The 16,092-nt window shown below is 57.0% G+C and overlaps 2 protein-coding genes across 13 annotated transcripts in view; one reads left to right on the top strand and one right to left on the bottom strand.

Annotated features, from left to right (window-relative positions):
• CLSTN1 (calsyntenin 1) overlaps positions 1–5,885 on the top strand; it is a 74,740-nt gene extending 68,855 nt beyond the window's left edge. Inside the window, 8 exon segments of the mRNA XM_070385204.1 lie at positions 320–477; positions 1,542–1,690; positions 2,149–2,375; positions 2,920–3,090; positions 3,407–3,552; positions 4,562–4,697; positions 5,236–5,420; positions 5,686–5,885. Of these exon segments, the coding sequence (XP_070241305.1) occupies positions 320–477; positions 1,542–1,690; positions 2,149–2,375; positions 2,920–3,090; positions 3,407–3,552; positions 4,562–4,697; positions 5,236–5,420; positions 5,686–5,880 (1,367 nt within the window). The 3' untranslated portion in view covers positions 5,881–5,885.
• Positions 5,886–6,904: 1,019 nt separating this feature from the next.
• PIK3CD (phosphatidylinositol-4,5-bisphosphate 3-kinase catalytic subunit delta) overlaps positions 6,905–16,092 on the bottom strand; it is a 61,950-nt gene continuing 52,762 nt past the window's right edge. For 9 of the 12 annotated variants that reach the window (XM_070385195.1, XM_070385191.1, XM_070385200.1 and 6 more), the window contains 16 exons: positions 15,627–15,848; positions 14,875–14,971; positions 14,652–14,782; positions 14,113–14,163; positions 13,852–14,019; positions 13,564–13,685; positions 13,222–13,365; positions 12,955–13,054; positions 12,608–12,786; positions 12,397–12,509; positions 12,099–12,177; positions 11,182–11,349; positions 10,298–10,421; positions 10,004–10,149; positions 9,722–9,854; positions 6,905–9,055 (listed from right to left, as the gene is read on the bottom strand). In XM_070385195.1, the coding sequence (XP_070241296.1) occupies positions 8,918–9,055; positions 9,722–9,854; positions 10,004–10,149; positions 10,298–10,421; positions 11,182–11,349; positions 12,099–12,177; positions 12,397–12,509; positions 12,608–12,786; positions 12,955–13,054; positions 13,222–13,365; positions 13,564–13,685; positions 13,852–14,019; positions 14,113–14,163; positions 14,652–14,782; positions 14,875–14,971; positions 15,627–15,848 (2,115 nt within the window). In that variant the 3' untranslated portion in view covers positions 6,905–8,917. The other 3 variants (XM_070385201.1, XM_070385202.1, XM_070385203.1) reach the window with 3 other exon arrangements.

The following is a 16,092-nucleotide window of genomic DNA, read 5'->3' as shown; positions in this document are numbered from 1 at the left end:
TCACTTGCGTGCCATGGTGACCAGTGCAGCATGGACCACCCTTACTGGGGAGTGGCCCACAATCATGGGACCTCTGGGCTTCTGGTGAGGGACACATCACCACCAGCTCCTCTCTTCTCCGGGCCACATGCATGATCATAAACCATTTAATTTCCTCATTGTGCTTCCATGTCAGCTGCAAGGCTAACAGGATCTGATAGGAACTAACCCGCATGTCCACCCATCAAGCCACCACCACCGGTAACACCACATTGAAAAGTGAGATGGGAGGCCCAGGCTGCCCCCACAATTTCTGCTTTCCCTCCCCCATGTTCCACAGGTGGTGACCTGCGCATGACCCAGTTTTTCCGAGGTAATCTGGCTGGCCTGACCATCCGTTCTGGGAAGCTCACAGATAAGAAGGTGATTGACTGTCTGTATACCTGCAAAGAGGGGCTAGACCTGCACACCCCCGAAGACAATGGCAGAGGTGTCAAGGTAACACAGGCACCCCCCTGCCTGGCACCCCACTCCCCTGCACCCACACCTTCTTTGACCTCAAGTGTAAAGGCCACTGGCACAAGGGTTGATCTGTTTTTACTCTTCACACCTCTGGCACCACACCCTAACTCTCCAGCTCTTTGGGCCCCTGCTCCCCACTTGTCCCATAGTCTACTTCCATCCTGACACTGACTAGGCACTAGGCCCCACAGCCCACCAGACGTCTGCTCCTCAGCTGCCAGACAAGCTTCCAGGCCCCTGGTACCCACACTTCCATCCAGCTTGGCTGCAAGTCCAGGGTTCCCAAAACCCCTCCCCCTTTTCAGTTTCAATAATTTGCAGAACTGCTCAGAAAACCCCACAAAACACTTTACTTACAGTTACTGGTTTATTGTAAGGGATGCAACTCAGGAACAAGCAGGTGGAAGAGATGCTCAGGACCTGGGGTGAGGGGAGTGCACAGGGCTTCCACCCCCAACCCCCCAGCACCTTGCTGTGTCTGCAAACCCAGTTCTCCAGACCCTGTTGTTTGGGGGTTTTGTAGAGATTCCATTATATAAGCATGATGGATCAAATCATTAACCACTGTGATCCATTAACACAGTCTCCAGCCTTTCTCCCTTCAAGGGTAGGACTGAAGGTCCACTCTCACCGCACGGTTTGTTTCTCTAGCAACCAGTCCCTATCCAGAAACTATCTAGGGCTCCACCAAGAGTCACCTCATTAAGGTAAACTCTGGGGTGGTTGAAAGGGGCTTAATCAGGAATAACAAAAGATGCTCCTATCCCTCAAGAAATTTCAAGGGTTTTAGGAGGTCCGTGCCAGAAACCAGGGACAAAGACCAGACATTCTTTTTCTTCTTAATATCACAGATCTGTTTGCGCCTTTGGTATTTACTGTCGTATCATAGGGTCATGGTCACTGGAATTCTACAAGCTTTTCTTTTCCTAAGTCACCAGTTCACATCAATCCCAAGCTAATTCTCTTTGTCAGCGCGTTCATGGTTTCACCTCCTTGCAGACAACCTTACTCCTCTCCTGTCTGTTTTGGTGCCATTTCAGATCCAGGCCAACCCTAGTCAGTCGACGTTGACCTTGGAGGGAGAGGACGTGGGGGAGCTTGATAAGGCCATGCAGCACGTTTCCTACCTTAATTCACGACAGTTCCCCACCCCAGGGATCCGAAGACTCAAAATCACCAGCACGGTCAAGTAGGTGCTGATTTGTTAGCAGTAAATCTTGTCTTTCTTTGCCCAGTGATCCTTGAGAAGAAAACATGTGCATTTAAGTTTTTTAGGACAAACCAGCCTCCCTTCTGTAAGCTTATGGTCACTTGTTTCCAGAAACTTTGAGTGATGTTTGGAAGCACATTCTGGGAGTGGCCAGCGTCTTGTCCCCTAAGTGGTTGTGGAATCCTGCCTGTGCCACCTCCGAGCACCCTTGTGTGGCCTGCAGTGTGTGTGTGTGTGTGTGTGTGTGTGTGTGTGTTGTGCTCAGTCACGTCCAACTCTTTGCAACCCCATGGACTGTGGCCTGCCAGGCTCCTCTGTCCATTGGATTCTCCAGGCAAGAATACTGGATGACCCTATGACATTTCCTCCTCTGGGAGTATAGCCTGAGAAGTCATCTTTTCAAGCCCTGACCCTCCCCTCCCCTTCCTTGTTGACAGGTGTTTTAACGAGGCCACCTGCATCTCCATCCCCCCAGTGGATGGCTACGTAATGGTTTTGCAGCCAGAAGAGCCCAAGATCAGTCTGAGCGGCATCCACCATTTTGCTCGAGCGGCTTCCGAATTTGAAAGCTCGGAGGGGGTTTTCCTCTTCCCCGAGCTTCGGATCATCAGCACCATCACGAGAGAAGTGGAACCCGAAGGGGAAGGGGATGAGGACCCGACAGGTGATAGCCCAGAACAGTCGCCCCTGCCTCAGCTCTAAACTGTGCAGCTGAAACCCACTGCGGCTGCCAGGGAAAAATCCCTGCCCTTTTCCTCTGTGGTTTTGGAAACTTGAATGTTTCTATGCTGTTTTGGATTTGCTTCTAAAATCTGACTGTGGGCTGGAGCTCCTTCTAATCTTTGGAAACCCACTTATTGGGGGAGGGGGTGGTTCTTTGATCTTTTCCCAGCTTGACATCAGAGTCAGATAGATCTTGGCGGTTGAGAGGATGGAGACCAGGGCAGGGGATGCAGTTGGGGGATGCTCCTGCTGGCTGGCAGTCCCAGCAGGACAGACCGCCCCCCATTCTCAGACCTTCTCTCTGTTCATTCAGTCCTCCTTAGACCCATAAAACACCCCCAGTTCTTGAAAGTGACTGTCCCCTACCTCCATCCATGGTCCCTAAAAGGGCTCTGTGAGTTTGAGGATGAGCAGGCAGGCCGTTGCTGTGACCTCCTCTCCAGGCTCCACGGCCTCTGCTATTTCCGGTTGGGCTATTTTTGCAGTTCAAGAGTCACTGGTGTCAGAGGAGATCGTGCACGACCTGGACACCTGTGAGGTCACAGTGGAGGGAGAAGAACTGAATGGAGAGCAGGAGAGCCTGGAGGTGGACGCGGCCCACCTGCAGCAGAAGGGCATCGAAATGAGCAGCTCTGACATGGGCGTGGTCTTCACAGGTGGGAAGAGTGACAGCTCGGACCTGTCTTCCCAGCTCAAAACCTGGAGGGAGCCCTAGATGGGGCGGGAAGGGAGAGTGTTGACTGGGCCGAGCGGTGGCTGCCAGCTTCCAGATGGGGAGGGGAGGGCAGCTCTGCCTGGTGCCCCATCCCCATAAAGGGTGGATGTCTGGGCACGTTATGGCACACGCCCTTCAGGAGGGGGAGATACCCCGCAGTTGGACAGCCAGGCATGGCTGAGTGCCTTGGGAACCACCTGCGTTTGCCTGCAGCCTGTGTTCCTAACTCCACACTGCTGTCTCCTCCTCGCCCGCAGGTGTTGACACCATGGCCAGCTATGAGGAGATCTTACACCTCCTGCGCTATCGGAACTGGCACACCAGGTCCTTGCTTGACCGCAAGTTCAAGCTTGTCTGCTCTGAGCTGAATGGTCGTTACGTCAGCAACGAGTTCCAGGTGGAGGTGAGAGCCGGCCTCTGCAGAGAAAGGCCAGTGGCATGGTGAATGAGCACCCACTTACGACCCTGATGTTTGCAAATGCTGATTTCCAGGGCATTTGTAGTGGTCATTGTTGGGGTTCATCGGGGTGGGTCACCTTTTCCAACTGGGGGTACTGCTTCAGGCTAGACCTACACGGGTTTAGGGTGACAGGTTGTACTTGGGGTGAGCTGGGATCCGGCACGGTGCCCTTTTCACAGGTTCCCTCAGCCCGGGACTTGGAGGGGCTTTGGAGGGAGGTGGTCAGGATTGAGTGGCGGTTGATACCTTGGGCTGAGGAGCAAGGGTGTGTCTTGAAATCTGACATTGCTTTCTAAGGAGCAGTGCCCGGAGGTTCTCTGCAGAGGCCTGGCCCTGCTAGGAGTGAATGCTCTGCCCAGGGCAGGACTGCGTTGCGAGGAACGTGGTCATGGTGACTCTGGCCCAGGTGGCCAGGGGGCACGTGGCCACTCTGACATGTCTAGTGTCACTCAGAGCTTCTGTGCCCCAGAGGAGTGAACCAGAAGTTATTCTCAGCAGTTGAGCACTTGCACTGTGACCCCACAGCCCCAGAATTAGACTCACAAGGCTGAAGAGTCCACGAGGGTGTTCTTTGAGCCAAGGGTAGCAGATTGGAAAGAAAGAAAGCCTGTGATTTGTGCTCTTTCGTGTGGCTGTGATTTTGAGAAAAGAGGGACATGGTCTGTGCCCAGGCTTCTCAGATGACCCAAGGTAAAGGGCCACTGGTGGTGCTAGGCCTTCTCCTCCAGTCTGCTGTGGATGAATTATTTTATTAGGCACAATAAAAATGAGTTATTACAAGAGCAGGCTTTTTCTTGGCTGTGTGACAACATCAGATCATTACAACACCCTCCTTGGCTTCTTCTGTCCTTTTCTCCGCCCACCAGCACCTATCCAGGGCCCACTTTGGTGGTGCTGGTCAAGTGCATATCCATTCCCCACACACATCCGGGCTGCCTTTCCATTTCTGCAGGTGAATGTCATCCACACAGCCAACCCCATGGAGCACGCCAGCCACATAGCTGCCCAGCCGCAGTTTGTCCACCCCGAGCACCGCTCCTTCATTGACCTCTCGGGTCACAACCTGGCCAACCCCCACCCGTTTGCAGGTAGGACTGTGCTGCTGCTGCTGCTAAGTTGCTTCAGTCGTGTCTGACTCTGTGCGACCCCATAGATGGCAGCCCACCAGGCTCCCCCGTCCCTGGAATTCTCCAGGCAAGAACACTGGAGTGGGTTGCCATTTCCTTCTCCAGTGCACGAAAGTGAAAAGTGAAAGTGAAGTCGTGTCTGACTCTTAGTGACCCCATGGATTGCAGCCCACCAGGCTCCTCCGTCCATGGGATTTTCCAGGCAAGAGTACTGGAGTGGGGTGCCATTGCCTTCTCCTGCCCCAACTCCTGCTGTGAGCTCAGCACCCGCTTCCCCCTGGCTCAGAACAGCCACTGGCCAGCCCAGCTTTTATTCCCCATCACACAAGGAAACTGGAGCAAAGACAAGGCAGCAAGGGGTCAAACCCCTGCACTGAGCCTTTTCTCAGAGATCTGTCTGTTTTCTGGGGGCTGATGGAGCCAGCAGTAGGGAGGCCCAGGGCACACAGGCCGAGGACAGGTCCTGTCATCACAGCCGTCCTGTCTCCTCTCGCCCCAGTCGTGCCCAGCACGGCCACCGTCGTCATCGTGGTGTGCGTCAGCTTTCTGGTTTTCATGATCATCCTGGGGGTGTTCCGGATCCGGGCTGCACACCAGAGAACCATGCGGGACCAGGACACCGGGAAAGAGAATGAAATGGACTGGGATGACTCCGCCCTGACCATCACCGTGAACCCCATGGAGGTAGGTGTGGAGCCCCTGGGAGGCTCATCCACCCCACCCCACCCCCACCCCCACCCCCACCACCGACGTTCCTGTGCTTCGTGTGGTCCTTACCACGACCCTGCAATTAAAGTGAGGCCTATGGGGCCTGATACAGGGTCCTAGTCACACTGTGGGTGGTGACCAGAGCTTTGTTTCCCTTTGTCTGTGGTGAGGCTTCTTCCAGCCTAGTCCAGCCTCTCTGGCTGGATTCAGCACCCGGTCAGTTGGGTTGTCCCTTTGTCAGACATACGAGGATCAGCATAGCAGTGAGGAGGAAGAGGAGGAGGAGGAAGAGGAGAGTGAGGATGGGGACGAGGAGGACGACATCACCAGTGCTGAGTCGGAGAGCAGTGAGGAGGACGAGGGGGAGCACGGGGACCCGCAGACCGCGAACCGGCAGCAGCAGCTGGAGTGGGATGACTCCACCCTCAGCTACTGAGCGCACCCCCCCCCCTGCCACCAGCCCCCACCACCCCGTCTTCCTTCCTGCTTCCGGAGACTCTGCTGCCATCGCTGCCCACCCCCAGGGTCCATGATGTACAAAGTCATTCTGGCCAGTAGGTCTGCAGACCCTCCCCACCGCCAGTCTCTGCCCTGCTTGGTGTGTAGGCCCGTAGGCTCCCTCCCCTGCCACCCCCCTTCCTCCCGTTTGCCGGGATCGCTCTTAAGTTATGTGAGGAGCTGACGCTCGCTCAACTCCAGAAAAGCTGCAGTGACTGGACTCCTTGACAAAGGGTTAGAATTGCTCACTCCCACCTGGTAATCCTTTCTTCTTTTTTAAAGTTTTTATTTTTCCACACTAGTGCATGTATAAAATGGCAGAATGGGGCTAATATGTAGATGATAAACTGACTTTTTAATATTTTGTAAATAAATTGGGATTCCTCGTGTCTTTTGTGCTAGTGTAACCCAGGGCTGGATGCAAAGTGAAGTGGAGACACTGAGCGTGGGAGGGACTGAACCCCCAGGACCCCCACCTCCCACCCCCACCCAGGATGAGGAGAGACAGGCACAAAACTGTGCTGCCTGGCAGGAGGGGACTGGGCCAGGGACCCCTCTTCAGAGGCTGGAAAAGGTCAGGTCTTTGGGATTCTACCCATTTCTGATTTGGCATAGGGCTGAGGGGAGCTGGGGTCCCTGGCTGTGTGTACTCGCTTCTCCAAGGACCAGCAGCTCCTCACAGAGGTGCAGCTTTGGGGTCCGTACCAAATAGATGTAGTTTTCCTTGCTGGTGAGAGTGCATGTTGACCGTCCAGATGGTGCAGACCCTCTAACCACTTGGTTTGGAGACAGCAACAGGCCTAGGGGAATCCATACTCAGAACCTTGCTGAAATGACGCCCAGGGGCCGGAGGGCAGCAGTCCATTCCCAAGCAACTGCTGTTTCCCCTCCTCCCAGAGCCCGCCCCAGGGATACAACCCACGCCCAGTAGGTGGTGGAAGGAGAGAACAGCAGTCAGGAGCTAAAACCCTACAGCACTTGGTTTTTAATGTACATGTAAAATTTTAGATTTCTAAAACCGGGGGAAAATAATTTTGAACACTACGCTGTGATCATAACCGCTAGTCTCGAGGACACTGCCAGCTGTCCCGTGTCATGTGTGGCCACCCCTCCATGTACTGTCACCGTAGCTGCTCTGTTTAGACCGTGGGTAGACGCTCATGCGGAGACAGGACCGTTCTCGCGCTGTCTGTAGCGGCCGTGGTATCACTTTTCAGATGTGTATATTGACAATAGGTCAGAAAGTGTATACATACAATAAAGTCTGGTTCTAACTCCAGCGGGAGAGCGGTTTTTTTTTGGTCTCATTTTCATTTGAATCCTACATTCCCTTGGTTTCTTTCTGAGCCAAGAACATAACATACAAAGGCTTTTGTTTCTTTTAATCTGTTTTAACCTCTCACTTCAAGATTTCAGACTACTGGTCTGAACCTTCATCAATTATGTCAAACTCACCTTCCACATACGGAAACATCAAATGGTTTTTTAAAAAAAACATAGAAAATACTTTTCTCTCCGGGCACACAGGCCATGCACCCAAACCAAGCATTGCTGTGTATACACACTGTGCTGTCCATGCCAGGAAGCACAGACTCTAAATAAATAGACAGATGTACACTCAGCTTTTCCTATTCCCAGACAGGTGAGATGGGTCTGATGAATTCAGCACTTAATTGGGAACCAGGGTCTGGTCAGTGGAGCTCTGTGGGTGGCATGGATTGCTACGGCCGGTGCCGCTCAGCCACCTCTAATGAACAGAGAAACAGGCTAGTACCCCAGGCTCTTCTGGAAGCTGTATGCTTGGGCTGTTGAGAGGGCAGTTAACCTCTGGCACTGCTGAGCCTTGCAAGGCCTTTGAGAGGTAAGTGGTGTCGCCCTGTGGGTCCCCAGTAAGCTGCTGATTCTATTATGCCCACCTGTGGGCTGCTGGAAACCCAGATTCTTAGCTCTGTCTCCAGAGTGAGCTCCAAAAGGCCGACAGAGGCCCAGGGACCTGCATTCCTAGGGCTCCTCAGATGTACCCAAGGCTGAGCCTGAACCATTTTCTGGCTAAGTACTGTCCGAGGAAAAGATGCCCCCATGCCCCTGACTCATGCCTCTGCTACCTAGGTCCTGGGGGCAGAGTCTCAAAAGTGAGTGTTTCGGAGAGGAGGTAGGTCTTTCACTACCTAAAACCTGCTTCAGGGAGAGGGAGGTTACACACAATTGCACAATTGTACCAGCTTGCCTCTTGATCCATGACCAGGGTGAGCTCAGTCAAGCTCCCGTCTTTCTAATGTGGCTTGAGAACCAGCATGCACTCAACCTGACGGGGGTTAGGGCCATCCCCCTCACCTTCACCCAGAGCTACAGAGGTCAGTAAGTAGTTGGGCTACCTTTTTTTTTCTTACCCGCAAACAAAATCGCTTTACAGCAGAGATGAGAATTCCCGTATCCAGAAGTACCCTCCCTGAATCCGGAGGGCACCCAGGCCGCCTCTGGGAGCTGCCCAGAACTCAGTCAATGGAGAGCACGCAGGTGGAGGTGGTGAGCAGGCGTGGGCGCCCTGTCTGGACCGCCAGGCGCGGACACATGTACAGCGCAGTGGGAGCCTGGGGAGGAGGCAGCCCCCAGGCGGGAGAGAGGAGTCTTGGCTGGCTCCAGATCCACCAGCTGGAAGACTTGAGGTTATAGACCCTCGGCAAGATGCAGCCTGAGGTGTGCGGCTCACAGTGTCTTCCCATCAAAGCCCAGGGCTCTGATGGGCATGCGGAGGACAGCGCCCCGCCCCCGCTCTAGGATGCATTTCTATGTATGGCTGTTCAGTTCCTGAAACATTTCAAGTCATAAATAAATAACCAGTGTAAACAAAAGGCAGTCGTGTAGGTTCTTTCCCAAGGATGCAGTCCAGCCTTTTGGCCCTGGAGGGTAGCTGAGGGTGCTCGCCTCCCAAGACTGAGTTTGCTTGTCTCCAGGTGCAGGGCTGGGAGGGGCCATTATTGCCTGTTATCTTTGGACACGTTGTGGGCCAGCCAATTCACTTTGGTTTTCCAGCTTTCCCGGAGGGCTTCATTAAACTTCACTCGGAAGTGCTTCAGAGCCTCCTCCTCCGTTTTCCCCAATGCCAGAGAATCCTGGGGCAAAACCGAAGGAGTGGGTGTCCCCCTGACGGGCTGGGCCCTGCTCAACAGGGACCCCTGCCCCCCCCTGCACCTCTGCCCTCTCTGGGCAGGTAACACCCCCTCCTCACGGAGGAGTCAGGAGAGCACCCCACAGCATCTCCCCGGGGAAGAGCTTCTTCCTTCTGACCCCAAAGCAAGGCAGCCCCCCAACCCATCCTCAAAATAACATGTCAGCTTGTGCCAGGAGGTCTTGGCCCCAAAGCCCCATGTGGACAGAGGACCTGGCCTTCTCCAGTGGAAGCTGGCCGGAGGAGGAAGCAGGGGAGCGGCTTCATCCTGGGAACTGGGCACCAAACAACACCAGGCAGGGGCTGTGGCCCCACCGCCCTTCACTCCCCACCCCAGAGTCTCACAAACTGAAAAGACACAGGAAGGAAAAATATCTTTTAACCACAGAGGGAACCCTCCCGTGCAAGTGGAAATACCCTCAGCCTGTGGGGGACGGCGGGCGGGCCAGAGGAGGTACCGGCAGAACACGGGTTAATGCCGGCTGCTTCCTGCCAGATCCAGGTCCCAGGCCAGTGGGCCCTGTGGGTCCATCACACCTGGGGGTTGGGAGGTCTCAGGAAGTCGGGCTCCCTGGTCTCCTGCCCGATGGGGCCCTGCCTTGGCCTTTACCTTGAGATACTGGATGTCTTTGGAGCAGCTGAGCTCAGGCAGGCCTGCCGCCCGCATCAGGGCAAAGAGGTGGAGGAAAAGGAGCCCATGGCGCCGCAGGATGGTGTAGGCCCTCTCACAGTAGCCCCGGAACCTGCAGGGAGAGGCCGGGGAGGGGGCTTTGGGTCCTTCCGGCCACTTCCACCCCAGCTTCCTCTAACCCACCCCCAGCACTACCCCTCCAGGGATAAGCTGACTCCACCTGGGGCCCCCAGCACCACGGGGGGTCTAAGGCACTCCCACCTTTCAAACTTCTCACTATTATTCGTCTTCCCTTGCTGGATCACGTGGACAAAGTCATAGGTGAGGATGAACGGGACCCGCTCACGGTTGATTCCAAACTTGGTCTTGAAATTCCCCAGAAAGTGGCCGAAATCAATGTGGAACAGCTGAGGGGAGGGGAGAGCAAAGACTGAAAAGGAGTCAGAAAGGAGGGCGCCTGGCCCAAAGGAGCTGGGAGGGCTTGGAGGGGGTACTGCTGGCAGCTCTGTGCAGAGCACAGAGGCCAGGGCCTGGGGCCAGCCAACAGGCACCCACCTGCCCGTTCTCTCGGATCATGATGTTGTCGCTGTGACGATCGCCAATGCCCAGCACATAGGTAGCCACACAGTAGCCAGCACAGGAGAGGGTGAACTCCTCAATGGCTCGATCCAGGGCCTCCCTGGGGGGTGGGGATGGAAACCATGGCCACGCCACTTTGCAGCTTCTTCTACTAAGTCCTTGTGCCCTTCCCTCTACTCTGGCCTTGTGACTTGCTTGCACAAATGGAACATGGAGGAAGTGATGCTGGGCTTATTCTGGAGCTGGGTCCTTAAGGCACCTTACGGCTCCTGAACCTTCCTCACTGCTACAGAGGGAAGCTAAGGCAAGAGAGGCCATATGGAGAGAGGCCCCAGATGTGCCACCCTCCAGGCAAATCAAGCTACCTGATGAGATCAGCTGCATGAGTGATTCCAGCAGAAGAACCACTCAGCTGAGCCAGCTCAAGTTGCAGATTTGTGATTTATGCTCCTAAAGTTTGGAGGCGGGGGAACGCTTCCCAGGTGGTGCTAGAGGTAAAGAAACTGGCTGCCAATGCAGGAGACATAAGATCCCAGGGTCGGGAAGATCCCTGGAGAAGAGTATGGCAACCCACTCCAGTATTCTCGCCTGGAGAATCCCATGGACAGAGGCGCCTGGTGCAGACATGACTGAAGTGACTTAGCAGCGGCAGCAGCAAAGTTCAGAGTGGTTGTTACATGGCAGTAACTAACCTATACCTGTGGGAACAGAGACCTGCCCCACCCCTCAACAGTGTCTATGGGATGGTCCTCGGGTGAGCAAGAAACCCCAGAGACTGTCACAGGCCCTTCTTGCCTTTGATTCCCAAACTCCACCCCTTGGGAAGGAGAGGCTGTCTGTCCCGAGGGCGCAAAACCTACCCAGGGTTCTTGGACTTGAGCCAGTTGAGCAGAGCATCCTTATTGAAGGCAGCCGTGGCCGCCATGTTGCTCTTGTTCAGCTGGATGTTGGCAATGGTGTCCGAGTGAAGCACCACCTCGATAAGGCCTGTGCGGTCCCCAGTGGAGAGGCAGCCGTAGGGGGTCATCCTAGCCGGGTGGGAGGAGGGGCAGGCAGACATAGTGGTCAAGGGCTGTCCCAAGGGCTGCTTGACCCTGAGGAGCTTAGCCCACAAAAGCCAAAGGAGATGCTACTCAAGTTGCTGCAAAAGAGGAGGTATGGGGAGGAGCCCTTGACTCCCAGGGCTCCAGGGAAGTTCCTTAGAGATGTCATACCAGAACCCAAGATGCAGAGAGGAAAAGTCAGCACCTTGGCTAAGCCCATGTTTGTTCAAAAAGAAAAATCCCGGTGACTGGATGAAGAAGATGGAGCAGAAAGCCAGGGATGCTGGGGAGCAAAGGACACCATAGAGGGAGACAGGTGCCACGGGCCAGGGCTGGCATTCTCTATCCTCATCCTATGGCCCTATTGCCTCCCTGATCCCGAGTTTTAAACTGGTCCCTCTGGGTGGCTCAGTGGTCAAGAATACGCCTGTCAATGCAGGAGACAGGGGTTCGATCCCTGGGTCGGGAAGATCCCTTAAAGGGTGAAATGGCAACCCACTCCAGTATTCTTGCCTAGAAATCCCATGGACAGAGGAGCCTGGTGGGCTATAGTCCACGGGGTCACAAAAGAGTTGAACATGACTTAGTGACTAAACAAAAACAACAAAATTCTTAGACCAGCCAGTCTTATTTCAGGCTGAGGCAGTCATGTCAGCTTTGACAGGGGGCCCCTGCAACAGGATACAGTCCTAGGCCTGGCACAGGCACACGTGGATGACTGGAAGGCCTCTCACCTCAGGTCCAAGCCCTCCTGCTTCCACAGAATGTCCATGAGCTGGATCATCTGCAGGGTCAGCATGTCCTGGCGGAGGTCTGCACAGTCGCCCCGGGGAGGAACGGCATGAGTTTCCGGTGGGTTCACCAATCCCAGCCATGCCCAGGCCCCCGAGTCCCGGGACTCTGTCTTTTCCTCAGCTCACCTTCCAGGAGTCCTCCGCCCCCAGCAGGGTCTCCCTCCCCACCCAGAGCAGTATGGCAGGGTGTGTGGAAGCCATGGCCTCCCTGGGTCCTCCCTGGGGCCCGCCTGCTCACCGTCCCCATTCTTAAAGATGATGCCCACGGTGCCGTCGCTGCCTGCCTCCTCGTTGCTGTACATGACCCACAGGGGTTTCATCTTGGAGTCCATGAAGGTGCACTGCTCCACGCTAAGGGGCAGAGAGCAGTCAGCAGCAGGACCTCCCCAAGGCCTGGGGTTGGCTTGGGGTTGGGGGAGGGGAGGCCCTGGCCGGGGCCTGGGACTTACCAGACTTCAGCCAGCAGGGTGCTGGGGTCGAGTGGGGACTGCAAGTGGGAGAGGGCCTCCAGGTAGGTCTCCTGGCGCATGCACAGGTGCATCAGCTCCTTGGTCTGGGGCTTGGTGGTCTTCTGGGAGCTCACTTTGACGACGTCGTTCAGGGCCTTCAGTTTGCTCAGTGCTTCCCCCTGGCCGGGAGGATGGGAGGGTGTCCTGGGTGGACTGTGAGGAGCAGGCTCTGAGCCCCTGCGGGGCCCACGGGGTTCTACAGAGATGGGAGGGCGCTACTCTGCCTGGAAGCGGAGCTCAGGCGGGGTCATGGAGTGCAGGCGGGGTTGTGGGGTGTCACACCTCACCTGCTTCATCAGCACTTTCATGTGGTGAGTGCTGCCCCGGCAATAGGCTTCCATGATAAGGCCGAAGCGCAGGGCCACCGACGGCACGTGCATCTCGGAGCTGGGGGGAGGAAGCGGGGGCTGAGCCTCGCCTGGTGGGGCCACACAGCCCCTCCCAGACCCATAGGAGGCTGCCAAGAACACCCGGGCCGGCCATCTGGTGGGAAACGCGAGGCCAGCAGGCAAGAGGCCCCTCCTCCCCGTGGCCTTGCAGGTGAGTCCAGCTACCGGAGGTGCCAGAAGAGGAAGTGGCCGATCCTGCGATTGGCCAGGGCCCGGTCCAGCAGGAATTTGGTCAGCTCGCAGTCGAGGTAGGACTCGTACTTGAGCACCTGCACCAGCTGCAGCAGGTACTGGAAAAGCTCGTCGTCCCTGCAGAGAAGGGAGGCCGGCTGGGGCCTGGAGCTCCGCGTCTTGGGAGAGGGTCTGAGGCTGGCGAGGGGGCGGGGCTGGGGCGGGAGGCCGGCCTCATCTGAGCAGACCCCTAGGGCAGGTCCCCACCCGGTGCCTAGGCCCCGGGCGGTGGGGGCCAAGCTGCCCTCTGAGGTTGAGGAAGCCCGCGGAACTCACGTTAGTTTCCGCAGGGACTTGATGGCGAAGGATCCCACGTGGCGGTCGGGGAAGCTGAAGTCTAGCAACTCCAGGGCGCTCAGAACGGGCAGTTCAGGCCAGGAGCAGAGCAGGTAGAGCATCTGGAGGAGGATGCGAGCGGTCAGGGCGGGGGTGCGGGCTGCGTCTGGCTCCAGGCTCCGCCCCTCCCGACCCCGCCCTACCCGCCTCCGCCCCGCCCCGCCCCCGCTCACCCCGCCCTCCCCGGGCTCCGCCCCCTACCATCCCGGCCCCGCCCCCGCCGCCCACCTGGGCCACGTCCTCATGTTTGTTCCACTTAGTGACCAGCAGCAGCCGGGCTAGAGCCTCGGGAAAGTGCTCCTGGATCTCGTGCCGCATCTTCCACACTAGGTCCTTCTCGTGCTCGTACAGTTCCCCGGAACCCCGCCGCTCCAGGATCTCCCGCAGCTGCAGCTGCTGAGGGGCACAGGCGGGGTGGGGGTGGGGTGGGGGGCAGTGGTGAGGGCTGCAACCAGGTCCACACCCCACTGCCCACGGCCCCCAGCTCACCTCCTCCTCCGTGAAGCGTCCATGCTCTCCAAGCCGCCCCAGCTCCAGGATCTGCAAGAGTGACCCTGATATCAGCAGTGCCCCTGGGACCTGGGAGAGCCTGGGTGGGGGGCCCTGGGAGTCGGTGTCAATCCCTTGGCACTGCTGACTTCGTGGCGAGTGACCCTCAGTGGTGGGGATCGTCCCATCCACTACAGGGTGTTTAGCAACATCCCTGGCCTCCTCCCATGACATGCCAGGAGCATCTCCCCAGCTAGGTTTAACAACCAAAATTGTCTCTGGACATTGCCCGAAGTCCCCTGAAAAGACAAGTGGCCCCAGTTGAGAACCACCACTCTAGGACACATGAGGACTTCAGACAGTCAAGGAAGCCCTCAAATGTGTGTGGGGACCCAGCCCCCAGCCCTGGGCAATTCACAGGGCGCAGGGACCATGACATGGGCACCCCAGAGGCAGGGTGGGGACGGCTCATCTTTAGCCTTGAGGTTTCTGGGCAGGGTGGGCCCTGGACCCCAAATGGCGAGGACCCCCTCACTGACCTTGTCCAGGGAAGGGTAGTATACAGGGTGAGGGGCCACCTCAGGGAGAAAGATGACCAGGGCGGCTGCACTCTCAGTGTTGGGGTTACTCCGCACGGTCCCACAGGGGTTCAGTAGTTCCCCTTTCTCGTCTGGACACAGGGACAGATGGAGTTGCAAGGGGAATGTCGCCACGTCCGGATGCACCCCACACTCCCACCTCTCCCTCCTGGCCTGGGCCCACCTGGGACAGAGGGCCACATATAGAGACAGTGCTCGCCCGTCTTGAGCTGGTCCTTGTAGTCAAACAGCATGAGGTTGGCCCAGGCAATGGGGCAGTCCTGGGAAAGAAGCCAGGTGGGTCAGGGCCAGCCGCCCCAAAGGCCTCTGTTTGCTCAACTGCAAGATGGTTCCAGTCAGGCCACGCTGCCCTGCCCTCACCCACACTCCCTATGAGGCAGCCGGGAAGGTCAGCCACACTGGTTTCCTACTGCTCCCAGACACATCCCACCCTCGGCTTCTTGAGAAAGCCTCTCACAGAACATAGCAGCCCCAGAGAGCTGGCCCCAGTCAACCAGTGAGTCAGTGCAGTTCGGTGGCCAGTCACAGCCTGGTCCTGGTGACTCAGTGCTCAACCACCACTCCATTCCCAGCTGGCTGTTGACTCAGGCTCCCTGCTCCCTGGGAGGACACTGCGTTTTTCCTTCCACCCGAGGGAGAGGCCTCCAGGTTCCCTCAAGGACCAAAGGCCCAGGTCTAGATATCCCGAGCACCCCTGCTCATAAGCCCAGGATTCCAGCACCATCACACACCAGCAGGGCAGGGGGTGGCCAGTGGGGTGATGGGGAGGAGGCCGGGGTCTGCAGGCCCACCCAGACCCCATTCCCAGGATGTGTGCGTGCCAGCTGGGATGCTTGGGAGGGATGAACAGCAGCCCCAGGGGGCTGCAGGACAGGACCGGACCAGCAGGGAGTGACTCCCACAAGCTCCACCCACCGCCTTCTTGGACTTCTTCTTGGTGGAGCGGGCCTTCTTGGCCTTCTCGATCACAGCGTAAAGCGCGAAGCAGAGCCGGGCCATGCGGGGCAGGTCACAGATGTTGATGTCAAACTCCAGCCGCTGCTTCCACACGGGCTCCGAGCACACGCTCACCTCCGAGCTGGACACCGTCTTGCATAGCGTCTCATTGCCATGGAAGAGCCCGGCCTGCACCACCAGCTGGGGAAGGTGCATGCAGGTGACTGGTGGCAGAGGCCGGGCCCCTTCTCCCCCTGCATGCTCCCTTCCCGCTAGGGCTCGAATATCCTCCTGAAACATCCTTATTTCAAGTGGGCCTGAACCTCCCCAACCAGGTGCTTGAAGGTGGTCCAATAAGGGATGACTGGCTGCCTGAGGGGGAATGAGTGATGGGGAGGGGAGGGTGGCGTGGGCGGCTCCCCACTGACTGTGGGACCCCGGGGCA

This window comes from Bos mutus, chromosome 16, assembly GCF_027580195.1.
Source record: "Bos mutus isolate GX-2022 chromosome 16, NWIPB_WYAK_1.1, whole genome shotgun sequence".
Taxonomy (NCBI): domain Eukaryota; kingdom Metazoa; phylum Chordata; class Mammalia; order Artiodactyla; family Bovidae; genus Bos; species Bos mutus.
The sequence above is the reverse complement of the archived record's forward strand: the minus strand, read 5'-3'. Positions and strand labels throughout refer to the sequence as shown.